The sequence below is a fragment of the Mrakia frigida genome (genome assembly GCF_051309035.1).
Source record: "Mrakia frigida strain ATCC 22029 unplaced genomic scaffold BDY24scaffold_6, whole genome shotgun sequence".
NCBI lineage: Eukaryota > Fungi > Basidiomycota > Tremellomycetes > Cystofilobasidiales > Mrakiaceae > Mrakia > Mrakia frigida.
Window position 1 is genome coordinate 61101 of NW_027481275.1, and position 25316 is coordinate 86416.

The 25316-nt window shown below is 54.4% G+C and overlaps 11 protein-coding genes across 11 annotated transcripts; 6 read left to right on the forward strand and 5 right to left on the reverse strand.

Moving 5' to 3' along the window:
• Window positions 1-74: 74 nt before the first annotated feature.
• Window positions 75-611, forward strand: BDY24DRAFT_412782 (uncharacterized protein; the record flags this gene model as incomplete). The annotated part of the gene is made up of 3 exons (XM_076643112.1): window positions 75-113; window positions 201-257; window positions 393-611. 3 exons carry the CDS (start codon window positions 75-77, stop codon window positions 609-611), a joined length of 315 nt encoding a protein of 104 aa, XP_076499012.1.
• A 284-nt stretch (window positions 612-895) lies between these two features.
• On the forward strand, window positions 896-1495 carry BDY24DRAFT_439098 (uncharacterized protein; the record flags this gene model as incomplete). Its single annotated transcript, XM_076644417.1, has 3 exons — window positions 896-1015; window positions 1107-1166; window positions 1276-1495. 3 exons carry the CDS (start codon window positions 896-898, stop codon window positions 1456-1458), a joined length of 363 nt encoding a protein of 120 aa, XP_076499013.1. The 3' UTR covers window positions 1459-1495.
• Window positions 1496-2220: 725 nt separating this feature from the next.
• On the reverse strand, window positions 2221-5517 carry BDY24DRAFT_380292 (FG-GAP repeat domain-containing protein). Its single transcript, XM_076639147.1, has 14 exons — window positions 5282-5517; window positions 5147-5208; window positions 4866-5057; window positions 4606-4768; window positions 4431-4522; window positions 4208-4348; window positions 3920-4134; window positions 3462-3827; window positions 3261-3366; window positions 3111-3172; window positions 2943-3021; window positions 2784-2869; window positions 2463-2714; window positions 2221-2370 (listed from the first exon to the last, which is right to left on the reverse strand). Exons 1-14 carry the CDS (start codon window positions 5479-5481, stop codon window positions 2311-2313), a joined length of 2076 nt encoding a protein of 691 aa, XP_076499014.1. The 5' UTR covers window positions 5482-5517; the 3' UTR covers window positions 2221-2310.
• Window position 5518: 1 nt separating this feature from the next.
• BDY24DRAFT_348305 (FAM50/XAP5 family protein) lies at window positions 5519-7377 on the forward strand. Its single transcript, XM_076637662.1, has 10 exons — window positions 5519-5587; window positions 5663-5679; window positions 5765-5832; window positions 5915-6081; window positions 6232-6359; window positions 6442-6647; window positions 6723-6821; window positions 6894-6914; window positions 6987-7151; window positions 7243-7377. Exons 1-10 carry the CDS (start codon window positions 5574-5576, stop codon window positions 7321-7323), a joined length of 966 nt encoding a protein of 321 aa, XP_076499015.1. The 5' UTR covers window positions 5519-5573; the 3' UTR covers window positions 7324-7377.
• Window positions 7378-7400: 23 nt separating this feature from the next.
• BDY24DRAFT_380297 (Endonuclease/exonuclease/phosphatase) lies at window positions 7401-9473 on the reverse strand. Its single transcript, XM_076639148.1, has 9 exons — window positions 9095-9473; window positions 8917-9003; window positions 8719-8805; window positions 8548-8645; window positions 8448-8472; window positions 8220-8374; window positions 8055-8135; window positions 7771-7949; window positions 7401-7666 (listed from the first exon to the last, which is right to left on the reverse strand). Exons 1-9 carry the CDS (start codon window positions 9182-9184, stop codon window positions 7536-7538), a joined length of 933 nt encoding a protein of 310 aa, XP_076499016.1. The 5' UTR covers window positions 9185-9473; the 3' UTR covers window positions 7401-7535.
• A 1238-nt stretch (window positions 9474-10711) lies between these two features.
• Window positions 10712-11470, reverse strand: BDY24DRAFT_368802 (60S acidic ribosomal protein P2; the record flags this gene model as incomplete). Its single annotated transcript, XM_076638034.1, has 5 exons — window positions 10712-10743; window positions 10826-10907; window positions 11030-11096; window positions 11189-11301; window positions 11426-11470. The coding sequence occupies 5 exons, from the start codon at window positions 11468-11470 to the stop codon at window positions 10712-10714; spliced, it is 339 nt and encodes a 112-aa protein (XP_076499017.1).
• Window positions 11471-12112: 642 nt separating this feature from the next.
• Window positions 12113-13450, forward strand: RPS15 (40S ribosomal protein uS19 RPS15; the record flags this gene model as incomplete). Its single annotated transcript, XM_076643113.1, has 8 exons — window positions 12113-12153; window positions 12228-12318; window positions 12471-12479; window positions 12591-12671; window positions 12878-12991; window positions 13079-13143; window positions 13236-13305; window positions 13436-13450. The coding sequence occupies 8 exons, from the start codon at window positions 12113-12115 to the stop codon at window positions 13448-13450; spliced, it is 486 nt and encodes a 161-aa protein (XP_076499018.1).
• A 639-nt stretch (window positions 13451-14089) lies between these two features.
• On the forward strand, window positions 14090-16454 carry BDY24DRAFT_406091 (pseudouridine synthase family protein; the record flags this gene model as incomplete). The annotated part of the gene is made up of 10 exons (XM_076642684.1): window positions 14090-14514; window positions 14605-14704; window positions 14780-14837; window positions 14914-15040; window positions 15121-15408; window positions 15479-15551; window positions 15632-15785; window positions 15876-16089; window positions 16176-16238; window positions 16340-16454. The coding sequence occupies 10 exons, from the start codon at window positions 14090-14092 to the stop codon at window positions 16452-16454; spliced, it is 1617 nt and encodes a 538-aa protein (XP_076499019.1).
• Window positions 16455-16766: 312 nt separating this feature from the next.
• On the reverse strand, window positions 16767-21434 carry BDY24DRAFT_368804 (chloride channel protein; the record flags this gene model as incomplete). The annotated part of the gene is made up of 19 exons (XM_076638035.1): window positions 16767-16876; window positions 16952-17248; window positions 17323-17506; window positions 17587-17790; window positions 17859-17989; window positions 18060-18118; window positions 18194-18338; window positions 18414-18495; window positions 18577-18678; window positions 18794-18874; window positions 18952-19112; window positions 19187-19286; window positions 19370-19522; window positions 19603-19829; window positions 19900-19982; window positions 20065-20221; window positions 20333-20503; window positions 20610-20691; window positions 20838-21434. The coding sequence occupies 19 exons, from the start codon at window positions 21432-21434 to the stop codon at window positions 16767-16769; spliced, it is 3126 nt and encodes a 1041-aa protein (XP_076499020.1).
• Window positions 21435-21776: 342 nt separating this feature from the next.
• On the reverse strand, window positions 21777-22465 carry DAD3 (Dad3p). Its single transcript, XM_076639149.1, has 4 exons — window positions 22401-22465; window positions 22265-22343; window positions 22099-22194; window positions 21777-21997 (listed from the first exon to the last, which is right to left on the reverse strand). Exons 1-4 carry the CDS (start codon window positions 22433-22435, stop codon window positions 21830-21832), a joined length of 378 nt encoding a protein of 125 aa, XP_076499021.1. The 5' UTR covers window positions 22436-22465; the 3' UTR covers window positions 21777-21829.
• A 1-nt stretch (window position 22466) lies between these two features.
• On the forward strand, window positions 22467-25236 carry BDY24DRAFT_380313 (carnosine N-methyltransferase family protein). Its single transcript, XM_076639150.1, has 12 exons — window positions 22467-22717; window positions 22792-22828; window positions 22932-23195; window positions 23291-23504; window positions 23597-23636; window positions 23762-23844; window positions 23927-23994; window positions 24069-24335; window positions 24414-24531; window positions 24612-24702; window positions 24779-24841; window positions 24941-25236. Exons 1-12 carry the CDS (start codon window positions 22535-22537, stop codon window positions 24968-24970), a joined length of 1458 nt encoding a protein of 485 aa, XP_076499022.1. The 5' UTR covers window positions 22467-22534; the 3' UTR covers window positions 24971-25236.
• Window positions 25237-25316: the final 80 nt, after the last annotated feature.

Here is a 25316-nt window from a genome sequence, read left to right on the forward strand (position 1 = left end):
ATCTCGATCCACTCAACATGCTCAGATACTCTTTCAGAACTCTTCCCCGAGTCAGCTTCAGTGGAGCGAGACACATGTCCGTCGTGGATAGCGTTAAAGAAGGACTTGATAAGGTGAGCACGTCGACGTCTTCCCTCGAGAGAGCCCCTTTCCATCTCGAGAGAAGCTGATCTCGTTTTTGCTGTTGATGCGTTTGCCAGGCCAACAAGAAGACCGGAGAAGTCCTAGCTGGGACTTTGGAGAGTGCTGAGCAGGCTGTGAGTTCGTTGTTTGAGAAGCTGAGGCGACGCGACGTCGAGGAAAGGGGAGAGGAGTCAGTCGAGCTTGAGCTGACCTTCCCTCCCGCCCTCCCTCCTCCTTCCCCTCTCTCCCCTCTTCGAATGTTCCCTCAGACCTCCAAGGTCACTGAGACTGCCTCCAAGGCTACCGAAACCGTCGCCCAAGTCGCTGGGAACACTACGGGAGGAAAGGTCGCCCAGGGCGCAGAGGGAGGGTCGAAGCCTCGATACGTTCGAGTCACCTACCCCGAACCTGCTCTCGTCGAGCCTGAGAAGTGGGAGGGGAAGCCTATCACCGAGGCGTTCAACAGGGTGCATCCTGTTGAGAAGTGAGGAGGAGGAGGGATGGGAGGAGGGATTCGATGAACTTTGATTGAGAGACGCGTCGTCGAGCGAGCTGACTTTGCGAGAAGGTCTGTGGTCGAACGATTTCTGTGCTAGAAAAGTTGGACACCTCGTGAAAGGGCGAGATGCTCTATAGATCTGCGCTGCAAAGAAGAAAACCTTCTCGAAAACCAGCTCGATGACGGAGGAGGCTTGCCGTCGACGAGAGAACGAACGACCTGACCTCGTCGTCCCTTTCCTTTCCTTCCCCCCAAACCCTCACCTCCTCAAAGATGTACAAAACCATCAAACCCACCATCATCTCACGAGGAGCTCGATTCTTCTCCACTTCCCGACTCAGATTTGCACATGACACAGGGAACACCGAAGCGTGGAAAGAGGCTCAGGAGAGGGTGAGCTCGAGCTCGGACTCCATTCCTCCCTCCTCCCCCTCTTCCTCGTCTACCAACTGACCCGAAATTCTGATCTCGTTTACCTCAACAGACGAACAAGCTCACAGGAGTTGCTAACCCAGGTTCAGCAGGGAAGCTGGCGAACTCAGTTGTGAGTCTCTTGATCGTCTCGAGGAGATCGTCGTTGACGCTCGAGCCTTTGAAGGTCGTTTCGTTCTTCGCTGACGTTTTTCCTTTCGTCCCTCTACTCCTCGCTCCAGGCCAAGGGAGTTAAGAACCGAGTCGACCTTCCAGGAAAGGAGCTGGAGGTGGAGAACGAGACCGTCGGCATCGACAACCCGCTAGCAAAGGTCGAGGTTCGTCCTGCGAGCGAGCCTCCCAGTCCTGAGCCTAAGGAACGAGTCGATGGGAATGGGAAGATCATTGGGAGGAAGGAGGAATGAGCCGGGGCTGGTGCTAGATATGTGATTTCCTCGTTCGATTCGAGAAGGAAGTCGAGAAAGAACGAGAGGACGAGAGGAGACGACGCGTCCGTTTCGAGCTCTGCTACAACCTTCGTCTGAGATCTGCGATGCTGAGATTAGAGAGTGAAGGAACAACCGTCCATCATCCTACTCTAGAAAGGAAAACCTTCCTCTTTCTCTCTCTCCATCTACTCGACCAGCGCGTCATTTGCCCCCTCCTCCCGTCCCTCCATCTCCCTCCCTCCTCCTTCTTCCCTTGACCTCCTTCTTCCCTTGACCCATCACCACCCACCAACTCGAAAATGTTCCGACTCACTGCTCGAACCCTCTCTCCCCGAATCATCTCTCTCCGACACAAATCCGCCGTCGACTCAGTCCAGGACGCTGCCAAATCGGTGAGCTTCGATCTTTCCCTCCCTCCCTTTCAGCCCTCCACCTCTCTTCTGACCTTGCTCTCTCCTCCAGGCCGTCGACAAAACCAAATCAGCAGCATCCACTGCTAGTGAGACAGCTCGAGAAGCTGTTGGGCAGCAGGAACAGGCGGTCAGTCTGTCTTTCTCATCTCGTTCGTCCCTCAACTTCGGTCGGTCGAGCTCACACGTCTCTCTCTCCCCTCGCTCAGACCTCCAACCTCAAAACCACCGGAGTCATCCCTGCGTCGACCAAAGGCGACAAGGATGTCGAGCCTGGAGTTTTGAAACCAGGAGAGGGAAGTCCTGCTTTCGAGGCGAAGAAGCAGACTCCAGGTCCTTCGTCGAAGTGAGCTCGACGCGAGACGAAAGATCCATGAGATTCGAACTCTACTGAGAGATTGAAAGGGAAAGAGATGATCTACATCGCCGAGAAATTAAGCCTATGCAAAGCTCTCCTCCGTTCCGCTTCGTCCTCTTTCTGTGAAAACCAAAAACAAGAACAAACGCGCGGTCAGTTTCTCGTCCTCTCTCTTCTCCTCTCCTCCCTCCAAAAGAGACTCTCGCACTCACCCTCTCCCTAACATGCAGCACTCCCACCACTCCCGCCAGCACCACCGTCGCCACAAACACTGAAAACGTCACCCAGGGCACGTACTCTCCCGGATGGAGGTAGAGCTCCCAGGACCACTGGGAGTTTTCTGCGAGGGCTGGAGGAGCTGGGGAGGGTGAGGGAGGGGAGATGACGACCTGGGAGTTAGGGATGACTCCTTCGATGGAGGTGAAGTGGTCCAAGGAGTGGAGGGTGGTGCCGACGAAGAGGTTCTGAAGGAGGTGAGAGGAGGAAGAAAGGTCAGGGAGGAGAGACGAGAAGGGTTCGAGGAAGAGACGGACCTCGACGTAGTTGTTGGTTCGACCTAGACCGAAGAGGGAGTAAGGTGTTTGAAGGGAGAGGTAGGAGGTTTGAGGGAGTTGGGCGACTGGGAGACGAAACGAAGGCAGGTCATCAGTTCAGGTCGAGAGAGAGAGAGAGAGAGTGACGAGCTAGCTCACCCTGAGTGACAGCTTTCCGGCCGGAGGTATCGAGAATGGTGAACTTGACGGAAGCTCCAGAGTAGGAGACTCCAAAGGGCTGCGAAAGAGGACGAGACGCAGGTCAGACGACGAAGATGAAGCTCGATGCGACGCGACGAGAAAAGTATGAAGGCAGAAGAGACGAACGTGGTATTTTGGACGAGTAGAGTTGACGGGTTGACATAATCCTTGGCAGGCTCCATTGAGGACTGAGCGAGTGGTGAGAAGAGGGAAGAACGATCGGTCAGTTCGAGAGAGAACGAAGAACGGAAACATCGACGAGAAGGGAGAACTCACCAAGAGTCTTCAAGAAGAAGGCATCGTGGAAGTAATTGTTCTGGATGAAGTTGATCCTATCTCCTGTCTGCTTCCCCGTCCTCTGTATAAGCATGTCGAGGGATCCCTGCGACGAAACAAAAGATGAAGGAGCAGACGCGTTAGTTCCGACCCTCTCCCTTCCCTCCTCCCGCGTGCCCTTCGAAGAACGGATCGACTCACGTCCTCATCAACATCCATAAAACTCGCCCCTCTCACATCCTCCATCTTCTTCAGCGCTTCGGCTCCCTTTTGAACCTCCCTGAACCTCCTCCTCCCCTTCTCCGCCGCCTTCCCGCACTCCTTCGTCGAGCTCGACGAGCAAGGCTCGCTCTGCAGCAGTCTCACCGTCGTTCCTCCTCGAGCAGTAGCGAGGATGATCATGAGGTCCGGGTAGCCGTCGAGGTTGTAGTCTCCTGCTCGAAGAGGGATTGGGATGGAGGGTTCGTGGGAGACGTCGAAGAGAAGGAGGGAGGAGGAAGCGAGGTTGTTGTCGTTGTGGTTCGGGGAGCCGGGGAAGAGGGTTGAAAGTGGGAAGCTGGTGAAAGACTGCAAGGGCAAAGAGGAAGAAACAAGGTCAGGACGTGGCTCGAAGGGGTGAAACGGGGAAGGGGAGACGAGGGTGACGGGACGCGACTCACGTCTCCTCCCTCTCTGAAATCGAAGCTGAACCCTGGATCCGACGAGCAGAGAGCTTGAGGATCCCTACACGAGGCTGGTCCTCCGAAAGATGTAGCTGAACAGAGAGGGATCTGCTGGTTGTAAGCGATGTTGATCGAGCAATCCTTCCCGATCCCCGTTCGAGTCGAGAAGGACGAGCAGGTGGGGAAGACCATGTCGAGGGTTCCGTCACGATCTAAATCGAACCAGAGCAACCCTGAGATTAGTATCTATACGAGTTCGGAGAGACAAGAACGTCTTTCACTCACCCATATCAGCAAAGGTAACCTGTCCAGTCCCCTTCGGCAGTCGACCTTCCTTCGCAAGAACGTAGCCCTTCTCCTTCCTGTTGAGCCAGATCTGGAAGCTCGAGTCGCCACTGTAGTTGTCGGTGCAGTGGAGGAAAACGTCTACAGCGCGAAAGATGAACGAAAAACGCGTGGTCAGAAATGAAAGACGGAGGAGAGACGAAGGCTGAAGTTCGAAACGGACCTGCGAGACAATCTCCGTCGAGGTCGACGAAAGCGTTGCTGTGAGGGTTGGCGAGCGTACAGACTTTCGAAGCATCTAGAGGAGCGTCGACTCTGTTCAATAGGAAGTTGAGGGATCGAGTTTAGCGAGGCAAGCGAGGAAAGGTCGCGACTGAGTGAAGGGAAGTGAAGCTCACAGCTTGTATTCTCCATCAACGTTCTGCCAGAGCTTCATGACCGAGTCTCCCTCTCCCTTGGAAGCTGAAGGGAAGCCTAATAGATCAGGCTTGAGATCTCCAGTGGCGTCGATGACCATGGGCTGGGCGAGAGTCGACGAAGGAAGCTCCAGAGGGTTGACGTCTAGAAAGAGGGAGGAGGTTGATTGAGCTCGCTTGTCTCCTTCCTTCTTCCTCCAACCCAGCAGCCCGAAACCAGCCCGATGAGAAGGAGAGCTCACTGAAATGACCGTTCTCATCCTGAGTATAAATCTGAATCTCCAAAGCGGAGGCTTCGTTCCACCATCCTTCGTTGTGTTCGAGCATGACGAGGAGGTCGAGCTTGCCGTCGTAGTTGAAGTCCCCTGGGACCACGTTCTGAGCTTTAGAGTGGAACTCGAGCGTCTCGGGTGTTTTCCGATAAGAGAAGGAGGCTGTAGATGAGCGAGAAAGCGAGTCAGGGAGTGGTTGGGAGGGCAGGCAAGGGGAGGAAAGGAAGGAAGGAGGTTGAGGTTGAGCTCACCGTGGTCCCAAGAGTAGATGGAAAGCGACCGCTGGTCGTCGCTGAGAGAGAAGACATCCAGACTAGAGAGAGATCCGAGAAGAAGTCAGCTATAGGCTCTCTCAGGATCGAAAGAAGAGAGGAAGATCTGCTCACAACTGGCTCTCTCCGTTCCAGTTTCCTACGGCGGCGATGCGACCGTTGACCTCTCCGAGTCCAAGCGATCCAGCGTCGATGAGCCCTTCGTCCGTGAATCTCTTGCCTGGAAAAGGCCACGTGAAGGAGAAGGACTGAGAAGGTAGTGGTAGAGAGAGAAGCAGAAGAAGTGCCGGAGGGAGGAGAGCCAGAGGTTGCATCGAAGGAAAGGAGGTGAACGTTCCACTCAACTCGAATCGGCGACCTCCTTCTCGAGTTGAACCCAACCATCCGCAAGCTCATATATTCGATCATGTCTTCTCACGAGTGAGTACTCCATCTTCACATGTACAGCGTGGAACAAAGGCTGATCTGTTCACTTTTGCGGTTGATTCTTTACAGCGACAAGCGACGACAAGGTCAGCTTCGTTTCCTTCCTCTCCTTCCCTCCTCCTTCCTTCTCTCTCTCGCTGACCTTTCTCCTCTCACCCCTCTTTCTTACAGTTCTCCTCGAGGACAAGCGCAAAGAGATGATGGAGCAGTTTGAGAAGGAGAAAGCTGCCATGACCAAGGTACGCATCCCATCGACCTCTCTTTCGACGAAGCTCAACCTCCTTCGAGCTGACCTCCTTCCTCTCCTTCGTCGTCTCCCAGGAAACCGAGAAGAAGAACGCCGGCTCGGAACGATTCGTCGCTCACGTCGAATCCATGGACGAGAAGCTCAAGAAGTCGACGGTCGGACTGGTCAACCTGAAGGATTTCCAGGAGAGGAGGAAGGCGCTTGAGGAGGAGCAGCTCATGCTGGGAGCTCAACAACCAAAGTGAGTCTTCATCTTCGACTGTTCCTGACTCTTGACGCTCTTGAAGCGAAGACTGACTCTCTGCTGGAATTTGTGTTGTGTTGTTGATTTCGTTTGGTTTGGTTGGGTGTGTGGTTTCGTCGTTCGTGTGTGTGTTGGGACGTCTTGAAGGGAGCTCGAAGTCAAGAAGAAGAAGACCAAGAAGAAGGAGAAGGCCAAACTCTCGTTCGACCACGACGAGGAGGACGAGGAGGAGGAGGAGTCTGCTGGAAAGAGGAAGGGAGGAGACGATGAGGAAGGTACGTTCTCTTTCCCGCTCGGTCGAAGGCTCGTCTCGTCTCCTCTCGAGCTCACTCTCACGTCCTCGTTTCTCCATCGCAGTCGCCTCAACAAAACGAGCCAAGTTCACCAAGAACCCCACGGTCGACACTTCCTTCCTTCCAGATCGAGAACGAGAGGAGCGGGAGAGGTTCGAGAGGGAGGAGCTTCGCCGAGTTTGGATCAAGAACCAGGAGGTCATCAAGAACGAGGATATCGAGATCACCTACTCGTACTGGGACGGGGCTGGGCATCGTAGAGTGGTTTCGGTACGTCCATGTCCCATTTGAATCCCAGCGTTTCGTTCGAAGCTGACTTGGACATTTGGTTTGGGCTTTGATCAGGCGAAGAAGGGAGACGACATCGCGACCTTCCTTGAGAAGTGTCGACTTCAGTTCCCTGAGCTGAGAGGAACGAGTGTGGATAACCTTATGTATATCAAGGTCCGTCCCTGTCCCCCTTACTCTCTCCTCCCTTCACGTACTGACGCGTCTCTCGTTTCGTCTCTCAAACAGGAGGATCTGATCATCCCTCACGTTCGTTCCTCTGCCTCTCCCCTCCTCCTCGTCTCCCCCCCACTAACCTTCGTTTCGTCTTTCGCTCCGCAGCACTACACCTTCTACGACTTCATCATCAACAAAGCTCGAGGGAAATCCGGTCCTCTGTTCAACTTTGACGTTCACGACGACGTGAGGTTGATGCACGACGCGACGGTCGAGAAGGACGAGTCTCACGCTGGAAAGGTTGTGGAGAGGAGTTGGTATAACCGATCGGTGAGTTCAGACGCTCGTGCCTTTGTTCGGTGATTAAGACGACGCTGATCGCTCGTCTCTCGTTTCTTGTTCTTCGTTTCGTTTCGCACAGAAACACATCTTCCCAGCAAGTCGGTGGGAGGTCTACGATCCGGAGAAAGATTACGGAGGATACAAGATCGCTGGAGTGTAGTCCTGTGTCCCATCGTTTTTTTCCGTATCTCATTTTACGAGCTTTTGCGACGAACGCCTCAAGACGAGGGAGGGCAAGAAAGGGAAGGACGCGAGAGCGTCGTCGTTTAAGATCGTAAAACAAAGGAAGGAACGAAATATCAAAGCGGAGTGAAGAGAGCAGAAACAGACACCCTCTCGACTTGAGGCCCCACCGCCTCTATCACGCTCCTCCTACTGACGGACCGCTCCCAGCTCGAGCACGACCGGTTTGTGCAACGTCCCCTTCTGATCGGTGTGCACCCAGCACTCCTGAACTCGAGACATGAGACGAGAGGAGACGAGGAAGCCGTCGTATCTGTTGCCTGAAGAGACGAAAGAAAGGAAGAGGGAACCGGGAAGCAGTCGCGTCAGTTTCGAACGCGTCCTCGAGAGAACGAGAAGAACGAGCAGAGACGTCAAGGCTCACCAGATCCAGCTCTCGTGGGATCAGGATGGTTGTAGGTTTCAGGCATGTTGAGAACAGGCATGAGGGGTTCATCGACGTTGATGGGTTGCGGAGGGATGAGGGCCTTGAGGGCGTCGACGAACGGTTGGGTTCGATCTGCGGAGCTTTGGAGGACCTTGCCGAGTCGACCGCATGCTTCGCTGTTTGAAGAAATTTAACGGAGAATGTAGAGAAGGAGTCAGTAGGGTTCGACAGAGGGAGGCGAGAGATGGGAAAGAAGAAGAAGAGGGACCCCGACGACTCACAAACCATCAACCTGAATTGTTCGGTCTCTGGCGTTGGCCTGATCCAAGTCGACTGAGAAGGAGCCTGCGATGATGACGGGTCTGGGAAGCGAATAAGGAAGGAACCGGAGCGTCACATTCAGCTGAGATGAAAACAGGAAAGGAGGGAGAGGACGAAGGACTGACTTGACGGAGTCGAGCTTGGGAAGAACCTCTCGAAGACGCTTGTGCCATTTGGCTCGAACTTGCAAGGTCTCGAATTGCTCTATACAGACAGCCTCCGAGGCTCCAGCGGCAGGAGGAGGGTAGGCTTCGGGGAAGAGAGTGCCGATGAGGATGAACTGAAATCCAGAGGAGAAGGAGAACGTCAGGTTTCGTTCGGTTGGGATGTTGAAAAGGGGAAGAGTGGCTTACCGAATCGAGCTCTACGAGCATCAGCCTAAAAGAACGAGGGGGTAAATCAGCGTTGGCTCAAGGGAGAAAAGGAAAGCGAGACGCGTCGGAAAGAGCTGACCTTCCTTCCGCGGAACCATCACCAGACATCAACAACTGCATCGAAAGGATAGGCACTCTGCATCTCGACATAATCACCACTCCAAGATGTCCAACGTCCTAGAGAGCGAAAACGAAAGAGAACAAAAGTCAGGTTCGAGAGAGAGCGAAAGTGAAAAGAAGATCGACTTACCTCCATGCCCTTTATCGGGAACGGGAAGGCAGCGTTGTTCCACCATCTGGCTACGTAACCTCTATCATCGAAAGGAGAGATGAAGTGCTGAAGGCAAGAAGCAAAACGAGTCAAGGAGTGTGCATTTAAGCTAGCAGGGCGGAGCTTGAAATAACTTCAAGGACGGAGGACGCGTCGAAGGAGACGAGAAGGACAAACCCGTGGAATATCAGGCGGAGGAGGGACCTTGTGATTCTGCAGAACGATCATATCGGGTTGTGACTGATCGATGAACTCGAAGAAGGACTGTAAAGTGAGTTCCGGAGGGATCAAAGCTGAGTCAGCGAAGGAAGACGTTCGAGGGCAGCGAGAAGGTCAACTAAGAAGAGAGACTTACAGCTTCCTCGTTCTGCATGATAGCCTCTAACGACGAAACGTTCCAGCACATGATGGAGATCGAGTCCGAGTCCTTCTTGGCTCCATCCATCGGGTCGTCCTCCTCCACCACGAGTTCGTCCTCGACGGGAAGCGACGAGCTCGACTCACTGGACTTCGAGGGACGCTGCTCCTGTTGCTTCCTCGGCCTCTTCGGGTCTCGTTCTCGATCTTCCTGAGAACCACGCTGCGTCTGACTGGGCAGAGGAGAGTTGTTGTGGGGAGGGTCGGATTCGCAGTAGGGGAGTTCGACGAAGAGAGAGGAGGAGGAGGAGGAGGACGAGGGAGGTTCTTGGCTGTTGTAAGAGAAGGTCGAAGCTGCATTGGGGTTGAGGGTAGGTGGGAGAGGTTTTGGAAGCAGATTACGTCTTCGAGAGGAGGAGGAGGAGGAGGTTCGAACGGGTTGCTGCTGATTTCGCGAGGAAGGGTTCGGGAGAGGTTGTCGAGGAGGAGGATGAGGAGGGTGAAAGCGTGGGAGAGTTGACGAAGATCCGACTGCTTGTACGACCGTCTGGGAGCTGGAAGGAGTGTCCTCGTCCATAGGAGAAGGATCTCGAGGCGAGAGAGGATCCCCTCCTGAAGGTGTCGCTGTGCTCCATCGTCCTGAGCTCGACGAGCTCGACTCCCCTCCTCCTCCCTTCTGCCTCTCTTTCTCCTTCCCCTTCCCCCTCCCACCCCCACTCCCTGTTCTCCCATCGATGACGTCCTCGACTTCCTCTTCATCCCTTCTCGTCGCAGCTGTCCTTCCAGGCTTCCACTTGAGGCAAGACGACGAGGATCCAACGTCCGCGTTTGTTGAGCTCGATGTCCCTTCTCCTCCTCCTTCTCGAGCAGATTCTCCCTCCCATTCGTACACGAAGCGTCGAGTGGGTGAGGTCGGAGGTGCTGGTTTCCTGATCACCTTGCTGGTGCGATTCGTTGAGGGCTCGGGATGCCTGGCCGGCATCGTCGAAACGAGGGAGGGGAGGAAGGAGGAAGCTTGAAGGAAACTCGAGGTCAGCTTGTTTCAGCTTGATCGTCAGACGATTGTTTTTCCTAAGATTTCTCGAGAGAGTCCCCCTGTTTGATACCTTCTCCATCTCACGGGAGAGCTGGCTGATGGAGTCTTTCCGAGGAAAAGCTCGTATGGCAAGCTCAAAATGAAGGAAGGTCATTTCGAGCTCGAGCTCCCTGTCGAAAGCTTGCTCGGACGCGTTTCTGGTTCAACACATCTTCTTCTTACCCCAAGACCTGACCAGTTCGATCTCTCGACCAAAAAGAAACGAGCTAAGCTTGCTTTGAGCAAAACCAGCGGGTCGATAGAAGGGAAAAGCTCGAGCTCGTCGGACCCTTCTCTCTTCTCGCCTCAGCCCACTCCCTCTCAGCTGTCTCTGCCTCTCAACCAACAGCTCGACTCGTTCGACCAGCTGCAGGATAACTGGAAAGCGAACCCTCTCGGTAAGGAAACACTCAAGCTCACGAGAAGAAAGTGAGAGCCGAGGGGAAATTCAGAGGAGCAAGATCATGGATCGTCTTGTTCCGCCTCCCGTGAGGACCAGAGAGGCTATCTTCCCAAACCAGAGACAGCAAAGTCGCCCGTTTAATCGAAGAGTCCGAAACCCATGTCGTCGTCTACAGCATATCAAGCAAGAGAGAAGCGAGAAGGTCAGTTGGAGTGGAAGGGAAAGAGGGAGGGCTGAAAGTGAGAACGTACCGGACTCCTCCTTGTCCTCAACCTTCTCCTCTTTCTTCTCCTCAGCGGCGGCGGCAGCGGGGGCGGCTCCGGCGGCGGCGGGCTGTAGATGTTATCGAGTGGAAGAAAGAACGAGAAAAGAGAGAGGAGGGAGGGGACAAGGTCAGCTCGAACGAGGGAAGGAGAGGTCGAGCTCAAAGGAGGGAGGGCAGAGGTTGGACGAACGGCAGCAGAGGAAGCGGCTCCTCCCGAGGGGACGGAAGCGAGCTTGGCGGATCCCTCGGCGATAAGGCTAGAGGTGAGGAGAGGAAAGAAGGAAGGAGAAGGAGAGGTGAGCTTGGGAGGGAGGGAGGGACGAGGAGAGGTTTGGGATGTTAAACGTACGTGTTCAAGTCCTTTCCGGCGAGCTCAGCGATGAGGGTGTTAAGCCTCTCGTCATCAGCCTCGATGGAGACGGTGGCGAGGAGGGCCTTGACGTCCTCAGCGGAAGGGGAGGCCTGGAGAGAGCGAGAGGAGGGAGCAAGGGAGCGAGAGAGAGGTCAGGTCAAAAATCGATTCCCTCCTCCTGTTGAGGATGGACGGCTCCTTCAGTCGAAGATAGAAAGGAGAATGTGGACTCACGTTCCCGCCGGTGGCGAGAAGCATGTAGGCTGCGATGTGCTTCATTCTGGTTAAGGAAGAAGAGAAAAGGGGAAGGTTTGGGTGTTGGTGGTTGGAAGGGAGAAGGCAAGAGGAGGGCGAGGGACCCACTTTGGACGAGTAGGGCTGCAAGAATCAGTTTAAGCCGAGGGGCGGACTATTGCTTTGATGCCCTGAGAATTTTTACACCATACAGATCAGAGTCAGCTTGAGCTCTCTGTACGAAGAAGAAGAGCAAAGGAAAGGGAGGAAGGGGGGGACGAACGGGTGGTGGTTGAGAGGGGAAGTGGGAGGGCTGCCGTCTCGAAGATTTGTTCAGCTTCGAACTTCGCTCCCTCCTCTTTGGTTTCTGCCGTTTCCCTCGTATCCTTCACCACTAAGGTTAGACACCTTTTCACCCTACGTGCTTGGCTTCACCTTCAAGATGGACTACTGACCTTGCTCTCTACAAATCTTCTTTTCTGTATCTCTCCTCATTCGAACCATCCCCAATCGACTTCTTTGCTCACCTACTCCCTTCCTTGAACTCGACCTCACCTTCTTTCCTTCCTTCCTCCCTCTCAACTTGGACCCTTCACCTCAACTTATATAACCTTGACCTCTATCTGGAACCTATCATCCATTCAACCTTCATCTTCCCTCCTCTCGCCAACCCCACAGACACTCAAGATGGTGCGAATCCCCTTCCCTCCCTTCCTCCTCTCGCCTTCGTTGGACCTCCCTCCTGACTCGTTTCCTCTTCTGCTCTTCTCTCTTAGGCCGACACTATTACCGACGCTGCCAGCGCTGCCGCCATCAAGGCTAAGAGGTCCTTCAGGAAGTTCTCCTACAGGGGAATTGAGCTCGACCAGCTCCTCGACCTCTCGAACGAGCAGGTACGTCTCTTCACTTCTCCAAGCCTCTCTTGGTTCTCCTTCGTCGTTGGACGGTAGGATAGGGAATACGGAGCAGAAGAAGGAGAAGGAGGGAGAGAAACTGTGAAGGCTGACCTTCTCTCGTCGTGGTGTCGTGTGTCGTTTTCGAACAGTTCATGGAGGTGAGTTTTCCTCCTTCGCGTTTCCGATCCCGTCCCTTTTCACAACCAGAGTACCTCGAATGGAGGATAGCTGACCCCTGCATCTCAATTACCACTGCCTACTACTAAAAGCTCGTCCACGCCCGAGCGCGAAGAAGATTCCAGAGGGGACTCAAGCGACGACCTATGGGACTCATCAAGAAGCTCCGAAAGGTGCGTCTCGTCTTCCTCCTTCCTTTCGATTGTTGAGCTCCAACCGGAGTCGAAGCACGGCTGACAATCTCTTCTCCTTCTTTTCTTCTCTTCCTCGTCTATCCCAATCCAACGCTACCTCTCTGTCGCTCGTCTCGTCCTCTCGTCCTTCGGATCCCTCCCCTTCTTCCTTCCTTACCTTCACCTCCCTTCCTCTCGTCAACCAGGCCAAGAAGGAGTGCGAGGTCAACGAGAAGCCCGCTACCGTCAAGACCCACCTCCGAAACATGATCGTCGTCCCCGAGATGATCGGTTCCGTCGTTGGAATCTACAACGGAAAGGTCCGTCGCTTCTTCAACACGTCGTCGTCTCCATGGACCTCTTCGAACGCGTTCCTGACTCTTTCCTCCCGTGTTTTATCTATTCAGACCTTCAACACCGTCGAGATCAAGCCCGAGATGACTGGACACTACCTCGCCGAGTTCTCCATGTCGTGCGTCCTGCTTCTCCGTCCTTCAACTTCGTTCCTCGTCGTCGAACTTCGAGCTCACACTCTTCCCTTTTCGCTCTTTCCCTCCTCTCCAGTTACAAGCCCGTTCGACACGGACGACCTGGTGTTGGATCGACCAACGCTGCTCGATACATTCCCCTTAAGGTTCGTTCAACCCTCCCTCCTTGTCCTCTCCGTCGTTCGCTCTCTCCGAACGCGATTTCTGACCCCCCTCTTCTTCCTCCCTTCTTTTCTTTCCACAGTAAACACTTCTTTCGGGTTCTGTGTTACGTAGCTGAGGTTTTTCTGAGCGGAGAGCAGAGGAGTCTCGTGTAGTTGTGATTGATTTTTGGGAGCGGCGACGTGCCCGTCCTTCTCTTCTGCTATGCGGTCTTGTTTTCTTTTTGCTGGTGATGTGATTACGACTTCAAGCAAAACGAGCGAGAGCTGGTCTGGAAAACAAGAGTGTGAGATACATATCGAAACGTGCGAGGTCTGGGGCTGAAAGATGCTGGACGAGCTCAAGGCTCTCCTCCCTCCCTCTCTCTCGTCGACTGCCCCGGGAAATTTTCGGAAAGGAAAGAACGTGAATCTATACTGAACATCGTCCTCTCGCACAGAGAGCTCTCTCCCGTTGAAATGACGGTGTCTCTAGAGAACTCATCGTCTTCAAGATTTCAGAACGACCCTCCTCGAACTCCTCCCTCCCTCCCCTTCCTTCCTGTTCACACTTCCTTCCCTCCCAACCGTCACGATTCGTTTTCTCACTCCCTCCCTTTCCTCCTTCCGTATCCTTCATCGGACCCTTCTCTTCTCTCCTCGCCCCTTCAGCTCTTTCTTCCCTCAACGAATGTCAGAGAACAGCCAAATCGTCGACGTCCCAGCTCCTCCTCCTCCTCCTTCAGCTCCTTCGACCTCCATCGAACCCACAACCAAACGAGCTCGATCCATGACTCCTCCCCCTTCCTCCTCCCTCGCTGCTGCCACTGCCGCTGCGACCCTCAACGACTCGGACGCTCCTTCGGAAGCTAAGAAGATCAAGGAGGAGGTCGTCGTCCCTTCAACCTCGACTTCGAACGACGAAGAAGCAGCCAACGACGCTGCTGCTACCACCCCTTCTGAACCAGCAGCACCAGTCGTCAAACCCAAAGGACCCGCTCAGCAGCCCAAGAAGGCCAAACGCAAGTGGGAGGGAAAGGACAAAGCCGCTGGAGGTGGTCGAGGAGGAGCTCAGCCTCGAAACGCTCGCGACGAGGAGGACGATGCCATCGCTGCTGCTGGAGGTCCCCCGAGAGTCAAAGCGGAGAGGTTGCCCAAGAAGAAGACGGTGGTGATGCTTGGGTTTTCGGGAACGGGGTGTAAGGGGATGCAGATGTGAGTCGGGCAACGAACCGAGGGAGGAAGAGGGAGGAGGGGACGGTTGAGCTGACTTCGGTTTGTATTTTGTTGGGTTCGGTGGAATAGTCAGAAGGACAAGAGCTTGAAGACTATCGAGGGGATCTTGTTTGAAGCGCTGGTGAAAGCTGGGGCTGTCAGTCAGGATAATGCGGATGATTCAAGCAAGGTGAGCTCTCTTCGTTTCACCTTCTCTCCTTCCTCTTCTTTCGTTTCATCGGCTCACCTCGCATTGTTTTGATAGGTCTCTCTTGCTCGAGCAGCTCGTACCGATGCTGGAGTCCATGCTGCTGGAAACGTCGGTGAGTGGTCTCTATCTAGGCGTCAATGCGAACGAGGAGCTCGGAACTGATTCCTTCGTCGCGTTCTTCTTCGAAGTCTCCCTCAAGATGATCACGGCCGTTCCTGGAATCGAGGATCTCACAGCTCACATCAACACCTTCCTTCCCGATCAAGTCAGGATGTGGGGGTTCGTGAGAGTCAACTCCGGGTTCAACGCTCGACTGTTCGCTCCTTCCTCCCTTTCCCTCTCACACGTCTTCTCTTCCTCTTCTGACCCCCAAACCCTCCATTTATCTCAAATAGTGCCTGCGACTCCCGAGTCTACGAATACCTCCTCCCCTCGCACATCCTCCTCCCTCCCAAACCTGGATCTCCCGTCGCCAAGATGCTCCAAAGCCAGGCCGTCGCTCCTTCCTCGTCTACATCCGAGACGAACGAGCAGCCTTACGACCCTGCCGAGCACCCTTTCTGGAAGGAGAACGGAACCACGGGAACTTGGAAGGAGGATGCGGTGAAGAGGAAGGAGTGGAGGGTGGATCAGGAGACGTTGGAGAGGGCTAGGAAGGCGATCACGCAGTTTGAGGGGACGCAGTGAGTCTCTGAGTTCAAGGTGACCGTTTCTTTGTTCGACTGACGAGGGTTTATGCTTTCTTCGTTGTAGCAACTTCCACAACTACACTGTCGAACGGTCGTTCAACGATCGAGCTGCTCATAGGTACATGCTGAAGATGGAGGTGAGTCTCTGGAAACCGCGACGAGGAGAGGAATTCGACGCGTCGACGAAGAGCTGACCCCGTTCTCCTTTCTCTCACAGGTCCGTGAACCCGTCGTCTTCAACGGAACCGAGTGGATCTCCTTCCGCTTCCACGGACAGTCGTTCATGCTCCACCAGATTCGAAAGATGATCGGGATGGTCATCCTCACGACGAGAACGCACACTCCCGCGACGCTTATTCCTGAGACTTTTGGTGCGTTCGCCTCGCCCTTTCCCTCCCTTCGCTCTCTCCTTCTTCTTATTTACTGACTTACGCTTCTCTGTGTCGCTCGTTCAACGACAGGTCCCCGAATGATCCACACCCCCAAAGCTCCCGCTCTCGGACTCCTCCTCGAACAACCCATCTTCGAAACGCACAACGCCAACGTGACCAAAGGGGACAGGTTCGCTACTGCTACGGATCCGATCGATTTCGAGAAGTTCAGGGAGACGATCGATCAGTTCAAGGTCGAGCAGATCTACGAGGCGTTGAGGGAGGAGGAGGAAAAGACGGATACGTGAGTTTCGTTTCGTTCGAGCATCTCGTTCGTCTGTTTGAAGTTCGCTGACTGTGTTGGTTTGGGTTCTGTGTTGCCTTTGATAGGTTCGCTAAATGGATCAACGCTCTCGATAACACGGATCACGTCGAGGATTTCGGATTCCTCAAGTTCGTCCTTCCTTCCTCTCTCCCCTTCACTCCTTCCCTTCCTTCGTTCTCGCCTCGCTGACCTTTTCCCCTCCCTTTCTTCGTTTCGTTTGCTCTCACAGCATCAAAGGAATCATCCCTCCCTCCGCCGTCCGAGTGTCGGGGAAGCCGAGGAAGAACGACGACGAGGACGTGGTGGACAAGGCTGCTTTGAAGAGTGGAGAGCTGGAGGGTTGAGGTACTGTGTGTTTGATCAGAGGAGGGTAGATGCTTATGGATCTTTTACGGCTTTACGTCGAAGTTGGGGCAGAGCGAGAGAGGGAGAGAGGGAGAAAGGGAGAAAGGGCGATGAGGACGCGTCGTTTGTCCTCGTTGCCACTGAACTTGGACGGACCTTCACGGACTGACTCGTTAAATCCCATCAAATGTTGTGCCGTCTTCGTACCGATCGTTTTGCAAATAAAAAAAAGTGTGCTCCTTCTCTCTTCGTCGTCACCAACCACCTCTTCCTCCTCCTCCCCTCTCCTGCTCTCCTTCGAAGCGATCGACTCAATGCCCGTTCTCCTCCTCCAGCTTCGCCAAGAACGAGAGCCACTGCGACTTGGAGATCAGTCCCTGGTAGAACCCCTTTTCGTTGACTACGACGACTTGTCGGACACCTGCGAGAGAAAAGAGAGACGGAGGGTCAGATCAAGACACCGAGACGGAGAGGAGAGAGGGACGTATAGACTGACCAAGTTTGACGAAGAGCTGCTGAACGAGCTCGAGCGGGGAGTGGAGTTGGACTGTAAGGGGTGTCTGTTGGAAGAGGAGGGGTTCAGTTTCAAGAGAGAGAAAGAACGACGAGGTGAGAGAAGGACTGGCCTGATCGATGAACGAAACGAGATCGAAAGGATCTTTCCCGTGTCCTGGAAGGGTGAAACCAGAGGCGTCCTGGAAGGAAGTGACCGACATGGTTCCTGATCTTCTACTTCCGAGATGGAGGCTCGGTTTGAGGTTGCAGACCGACAGCGGGGACGAGGAGAGGTCGACTGAGCGAGGGAAGAATAAGAAACGAACGAGGGTCAGCTCGAGTTCGGACTCGACGAAGGATATGGATACGTACAGAGGGCATGTTCCAACTCGTTCACAGCGATGATTCCTCGAAGCCTCAGACCACCAGCTTCCTTCTCGACGACGGGGAACCCTCCGTCGTGACCTCCTGCTCGACAGATGCGAACGAGCTTGGTTGTAAGGGAGGAAACGGTGTTGTCTCGGTCGCAGCGGATCACATCTGCTGCAGAGTCGGCCTGAAAGAGATCCCAGATAGAGAGCAGGTTAGTGGAAGGCGAGAAGAGAAAAAAAAGGAAAGGGAGATGAAGGGACGAACCGCGTCGACGACTTGCAGAGCACCCCACCTGTGCGTCTCCTTCGAGTCGAGGAAGGGAAGGCCAGCCAGTTGGATAACGAGGTCATAGATCCCTCGAGGCTCCAAAGAGTCGGCGACCGTCTTCGCGACGAGGATAGCAATCGAGACAGGCACGACGTAGGTCAACGAGCCAGTCAGTTCGAGGACAATGACGGCAAGAGAGACCTGCGAAGAAAGGCGAGAGCAAGTCAGTTTCGGGGCGCACTTTAGACGTTGAAAACGAGAGGACTCACCGTCGTTCTCGTCACCCCAGCGAGGGAAGCAGCAGCCCCTACGACGGCAAAGACTCCTGGAACGACGCAGTCCCCATGCTTCGTGCAGGTTTCGAAGATCGAGGCCGATGGGTACTGGCTCTCGAGGTACTCTGCTCGAAGCAAGACGAGAAGCAGTCAGCCTCTCGGACGCGTGGGGAAGAGGAGAGGCGATGGACGAACGAATTCCGAGACCCAGGACTCGTCCACAGCAAGCTCCGACGGCGAGAGTTGGGATGAAGCTGGGACGAGAGAGACGGAGGGAAGAACGCATGAGCTTCGTCGAGGGAGAGGGACGAAAGGGAAGATGAACTCACACTCCCGCAGGCAGCTTGATTCCAAAAGTGATTACTGTAAGGCCTCCCTTGACGAGCATGGCGAGCAGAATCGATGAGACGACGCCTCCGATCTCTTCGGGACGAGAGACGCAGAGGTGGGAGGCTGATTCGGGAGTGCATTCGGCTGGAGAAACGAACGAATCGAAGGTTCAGCGACGAGGGATCCTTCGAAGGAGTTTGGAAGAACGAGAAGACTCACAGAGCAGGGAAAGGACGAGCTCGGTCCCGCTCATTCGGGTGTAAGGGTTAAGGAAGGAGAGAAGACCCGTGAGGAGGGTTACCTGATGGAAGGAACAAAGGAGAGACGCGTCGGATCAGCTGGCGATGAGAGGAATCGAAGACGTTCGACGAAAAGGACTCACCAATGCGACCTCCGTGATGGGATGCGTCTTCAGCCAGGTTCCATTCCTGACGTGTTTCGCCCATCGGATGTTCAGCTTGGCGAACAAAGCTCCGTAGATTCCCTGAGGAAGAGAAGAAGGAAGTCACGTCGCGTCAGAATCCTCGTCTGCGGTTCCGTTCCTTCCTCTTTCCCCCCTTCTTCACTTCCGCTGCTACGAGACGAAACTAAACACTCACCATCAGCACTCCGATAAGCACAAACACCGGAAGCTCCCAGAACCTCCAATCGTTATCGTAGGACACTTGGAAGAGAACGATCTGAAACGAAGCGAAACGAAACGATCAGCAGCCGACGGGCCCTCGACGAGATTGTAGATGAAGGCAACGAGACGTACCTTCCCCGTCCCAAACGGATTCATAGCCTTCAACGTAGCAGTAGCGACCATAGCCGCCCAGAACGACCTCCAGAGGACCTTGGGAGGGAAGAACGTCGACACCTCCTCCAACGAGAACAGAACTCCCCCAAGAGGCGCACCGAAAGCAACAGCGACTCCAGCTGATTGTAGAAAGAACGAAACAACATAAGTGAGCTGTTTCGCTGTCGTTTCGGCTGGAGGAAGAGTGGCTCACCAGCACAAGCAGCGCTCAGAACCTCTCTCCGTTTCATCTCGTTCGTCTCGTACTTGACAAACACTCGAGAGACCATGTTTCCGATGCAGGAGGCGATGTGCTAAGCAAAAGAAAGAAGAGGGTCAATCAGCTCTTGATACGGAGGAAAGGGAAACGAAGAGAGAGAGAGAGGGAGGGACGAACAACCATGGGTCCCTCCTTCCCGAGGTTCAACCCCGACGCGACCGACAGCGTGAGTCCGACAGCCTTGGTGAAGAGCGTCCATCCTCCCAGGTACCCATGAATGACGAACCCCGAGAGGACGGTCTTGACCTCGGGGATTCCTGAACCAGCAGCCTGTTCCGAGTCGAAGGAATCAGCTCGACGCGTCCTCGTTTTACCCGACTTTGTTCGTTTCGTCAAAGCGTTCAACTCACAAAGTACATGACCTTCCTCGGCGCAACTGCTTCCTTCTCCAAGTTATCCTCCGAAGGAAGTCCTTCCTGAACGGCGACGACGACGTTCTTCTTCGTTTCGTGATCCGTCGATTTCGAGAGCTTGATCGTGAGGAACGAGGAGGTCGTAGCGAGAGCGAGGGAGACGATGATATAGGCGAGGTATTCGACCATGTACCGTTCGAGAGGGATCCAGGCTTGGTTGGGTCCTGGAGGGAGTGAGAACGAGAACGAGAAGATCAGAGGGCTGCGAGGCGAACGAAGAGAGGGAAAACGAACCATCGACGTAAGGACCGAGCACAGAGTCCCAGGTTCTCCAATCGGGGCAGGATTCCTCCTCAGAAACCAAGGGATTCAACGAGCTGTAGAAAGAGAGTCGAAGTTAGTTTCATCGTCAACGACCTCTGAAGGACGCGACGAGAAGCTGGAAGAAGGGGGACTCACCTCGACGCGACCCAACTCGTCCTCCCCCAAACCTGCTCGTCCACCTCCCCAACCACTCCCTCTACGCCTCTACAGCAGAACCCCCTCGACAGCTGCCACCCTCCGCCTCCCTCCTTCGTACAGTAGCCGTCCTTCAGGTCGAACAGCCATCCCTCGCCTGTCCAAACCCGTCACGTCGTCGAAACCAAAAGTCAGCTTCGTCTTCTTCCTCTTCGTCTTTGCTCCCCCTCCTTACGCAAGAGATCAGAGGGAGGGGAGTAAAACTCACCTCTCACAATGCAAAACGCAACCATGGCCGTCAGGACCCCTACGATCGTGACGATCAACCACCCTTGGGAGCGATCCAGGAGGAGAGCGATCTTCCCTCGATGGGAACGACGAGCGGCGGAGTGCAAGCGACGAACTCGAGAGGAATCTTTGATTTGGTCGTGGATCCAGTCTGGTAATTTTTAACCAGCGAGGGCACGAAGCGGAAGTGAGTTGAAAGGTAGAGCGAGGAAACGAGAGAGGAAGAGCGAGAGAGAGAGGAGATGGGATGGACGCACCGATCGAAACGAACGAGGAATACCACGTCCTGTTCCCGTTGGCTCTCCCACCTTCGTCTTCTGCTTCGGAGACGTCGAAACCCTGCCACCCAAAACCGAAAGGTTTCCACAAAGCAAAGAGGAAAAAGGGTCGAAAGTTAGCTCGACGAAGCTCAAAGGAAACGCTCGCTCCTCCTCCTCCCTCCCCTCTCCCCTCCCTTGCCTTCCCTCCCACTTCCCGGAACTCACATCATCGTACGAAACCGCCCTCCTCACTCCAACCACACTAGCCGTGACTTCCAATCTCCTCTTGATCCTCTCTCTCCTCGAGCCTCTCTCACTCCCTCCTCCTCCTCCTCCTCCAAGCCACGTCCTCCTCCTCGTACTGCTGCTAGTCCCTCCAGGACTGCCAAACGTCCCGTAACCTCCACCGTCTGCTCCCTCTTGGAAGAGCAGAGAATCCGTGGTATGAGTTCTTCGAGGTCCCGAGGGACGAGCGTTGGTGGTGGTGGTGCTTGGAGCGTTGAAGGAGAGGGACGTAGGTCGACGAGGAGGATGAAGAGGTCGAGGAGCTCGAGCTGATGGCGAGGTTGAAGCTGAAGTCGAGGAGGAAGCAGTGAAGGATTGATGCAGGTTGGATTGGTTCTGGTTGGAGAACGGACTCGCCGGTGCGAAGAGGAGAGAGTCTCGTTCGTCGTCTCCCTCGTCGTCTTCAGAGGAGGCGAGATTGGAAGGGAGGGTGTTGTTCTCGGTCGAGGTCAGGGAGGAAGCGACGGACGAGTTGGGATCTAGAGTGGGAGGGCGTTGACGGAGAATGGAGCGTGGCGTGAGAGGTGGGTTGGCCATCGAGGGTGGTGGTGGTGTGCTGAAAGAGAGAGAGCAGGGAGAGGTCAGAAGGGAAAGGAACAAGCTTAAGAGGGGTACGAGGGAGCGAGGGGTTCGAGCTTCGAGAGGCCAGAGCTACATAGTTTGGGATCGTTAAGAAATCTACAAACTCACGTCGGAGACATAGCAGATGCAGGTGAGAGCCTTTGACCTAGCTCGAAAGAAGAAAGAAAGGGACGGGCAAGGGTAGCAAGATGGACGGAAGGAAGGAAGGAGAGAAGGACGTTGTTGTTGAGCTCGACGCGAAATCAACCCGTCGCGTCTTCTTTCCCTCCAAACCCCCCAAAAAAGGTATAATAGATGAAAAAGAGGTTCGTAAAGATCGTCAAAAAAAAGCCCACCGTCGCACTCGTATCTCAAATCCCCCAAGGTCTGAACTCATCCCCTTCCTGCACCGTCCGATCTCCCTCCGACATCCCGTCCTCTTGGAGACCTTGCTGATAACGACGGGAAGCCTCCTCCTCCCGATCCGCGTTCATCTCCTGCTCCGTATCCACGATCGTAGCCCACACGGAGGCTTTGTACTGCGTTGAACGAAAAGAGAAAAGAAAGAAAGGGGTTGAGGATGGGGGGGAAGGAGGAGAGAGGGAGGTGAGGGAGGAGAAGGAGGAGGTGAAGGACGAACCAAAGTTAGAACGAGCCCCATCTGTTTCTCTAGATTCCGAAGCGTCGCTAGGAGTTGTTCGTGAGGTTGGAGGGGTTGGTTCTTGAGGTTCTTGAGCTGGGAAGGAGGAAGAACGAGAAAAGGTTGAGCTGAGGGAGAGGCAGAGGAAGGAAGGAGGGAAGCTCACCGTTTTGAGGTGTTTGGAGAGCTTCGCGTATTCCCAGAGCACTTGAGACTCGAGAGAGGAGAAGGCAGGGTTGGAAGCACTGCGGGAAAGAATGATCAGCTTGAGCTCCTACGAGCTGAGAGGTAATTCGACTCACTAAGGGTTTTCCATCTGGATGGAGGAGGAAGCCATGGAAGTCGTCGTTAGGAGGGAAGGAGGTTTCGAGCTCGCGTTTTCAGGATCAGCTCCTTCCCTCCCAACGACTTCAACCTCTCCCTTTTTGTTCTCAGAATGTCCGGCCACTCCCACTCGCACGAAGACGCAGGTCACTCTCATGGACACTCGCACGGAGGTCAGGAATGCTCAGGACACGACAGGGAGCCTCCAAGCGAGGAGGAACTCGCTGCCAACAGGGCTGAGAAGGCTGCATTCGACAAGACGCTCAAGAGCTTTTACTACTACGAGGCTCATTCGGTGAGTTCTCTTTCCGTCTGCAGCAGAGGGATGTGATGCTGGTGCTGACGAAATTTTCCCTCTTTTCGTTGCAGTCCTCAGCCAACAACCGGAGGAGAAAGGACTTCCTCTGTCAGCTCGAGCTCTTCCTTCCTTCTCCTCTCTCTACCAGCTCGCTATGCTTCTTTGTTTCGAGACCTCGAACTGACTTCTCGCACTTCTTGCTCTCTCTTAGCCCTCTCCAAGACGCACCAGGACATCCTCGCGAACCTCGGGTACAGGGACAAGCTCAGGAAAGTCGACGAGGCTATCGTGATCAACGGCAACTTCCTTCGAGAGATCGCAGACACCACCGGAAAGGGAATTTTCCCTGAGGACGACGACGACGACGAGGAGGAGGAGGAGGAGGAGGAGGAGAAGGCTGTTGTTGTAGATGACGAGAAGGACAAGCCTCATCCCTTTGACGTCTGTGAGGGAGACGACGGGGAGGACGACGAAGGTGAGCTCGCGGCCTTTCCTTCCCCTTGCCCTTTTCCTTCCCTTCCTCTCGGCCAATCTTCTCTCGCTCACTTTTTTTTTTCTCACACCTAACAGACCTCGACGCCTACTACGAAGACCTCGACACCTCGGATCCCAACCCTCCTCACGCTGGCCACTCGCACGATCACGATTCTCACGACCACTCTCACGCTCACTCGCACGACGCTCCTGCTTCCCCTCCAGCTTCGGATAACATCTTCAAGTCCAAGTCCAAGGCCGCTTTCAACGCTGGTCCTAAGCCTTCGGATTTCGATATGGATAAGCTCAGGTCAGTCCGAGGCCAGAGCTCGTTTGTCGAAACGCTCGACGCTCGTTCTTGACACGCGTCTTCCCGTTCGTTCGATTTCGTCTGGGAAACAGGTCTACTTTGAAGCAGTTTGTGAGGGATTGGAGTGCTGAGGTGAGTTCTTCCTGCTTTTCTGTGCCTCTATATCCTTCGTTATTGTTGCAGTCGAAGAGAACGGAGCGAAGAGAGCTTCGAACGAGAGCTCATCTTTTTTTGCCTTTTGTCGCTCGTGATTCCAGGGAAAGCCCGAGCGAGATTCAGCCTACGTTCCTTTGATTGCCGCTCTCAACGAACACTACAAGGATGTTCCCCTCGAGGAGAAGTGAGTCCGGCAACGGTCGCGTTGGTTCTGTGTCTCTTTCCCTTCGCTGACTGTCGTATCGTCTTTTCTCTCCCTTCTGAAGGCGAGCTCTCAAAGTCCTCACCCCAGGAGCCGGACTCGGTCGACTCGCTTACGACATCGCTCTCGAGGGTTCGTTCCCTTTCCTTTCTCCTCTCTCTTTCTCGTCTTCGTCGCTCACTCCCCTCCTCCCTCCCTCCCTTCAGGCTACTCCTCCCAAGGAAACGAGTTCTCCTACTACATGCTCCTCTCCTCCTTCTTCATGCTCAACCGAACCACCTCCCTCGAATCCTACACCATCCACCCTTACATCCACTCCTTCTCCAACCAAACCTCGACCGAACACATGCTTCGAGCGGTCAAGATCCCGGACGTGAACCCTGCCGGTCTGCCCAAGGGGAGCAACTTCAGTTTGGTTGCAGGCGACTTTTTGGATGTTTATGGGGATGAGGATGAGGATGAGGAGTGGGATGGTGAGTCGTTCGAAAGTCTTTTCGTGAGACGCGTCGCTGATTCCCTCCTCTCCTCGCTTTCTTCGAACGAACCCTCAGCCGTCATCACCTGCTTCTTCATCGACACCGCCAAGAACATCATCGATTACTTGAACGTCATCTACCAGGTCCTCAAGGAGGGTGGTGTTTGGATCAACCTCGGTCCTCTGCTTTGGCAGTGAGTCTCTTCTCTCTCTTCCCTTTCCTCCTCTTCTGTCGTTCCTCCCGCTGACTCTCTTCCGTCTCGAACCACACCAGCTTCGAAAACAACTCCACCAACGACCCTTCCGTCGAACTTAGTCTCGACGAGGTCAAGGCTCTCTGCGCGGAGATTGGATTCGTGATCAAGGTGCGTTGCGTCTTTTTCCCTCTCATTCCTCTTCGTTCCTTCGTCCGCTGATATCTCTCTCGTTTCGACGATGCAGGAGGAGAAGACGATCCCTACTACCTACACTGGATCGGGTGGGATGCTGAAGTACGAGTACCAGGTTTGTGCCTCTCTCCCTCCCCGTCTCTCGAGATCCGACTCAAGTCGACGTTCGGTCGGTCGCTGACTCTTGGTTCTTTTGCGATTTGGAATCTGCCAGACTTCGTTCTGGACTGCTACGAAGTTCTAGAATGCGTTTGGGGGGTTTTAGAGAGAGATCTTTGGGTTGATGGGATGCCGTTGCGGAAAGAACGGGTCGGCGCGTCTCGAGTTTGGGAAAAGGAGCCTCGTTTCGAGCAAGGTGCGTTCTAATAGAACTCGAGTTCCGACACCAAGGGAGAAGAGAACGAACGAACGATTGAGGAGGTTAGAGGTGAGAGAGGAAAGGAGGAAGGGCGTTGAGCTCGACCTGATTTGGGAAGGCTCTGAGCCTGATTTATGATATTCAAGAGCGTCGCTGGAAGCTCAGAAGCTCGATAGGACGTTAGAGAGTTGATTCAAGAAGAAAAAAATAAAACAATAGGTTCCATTTGACT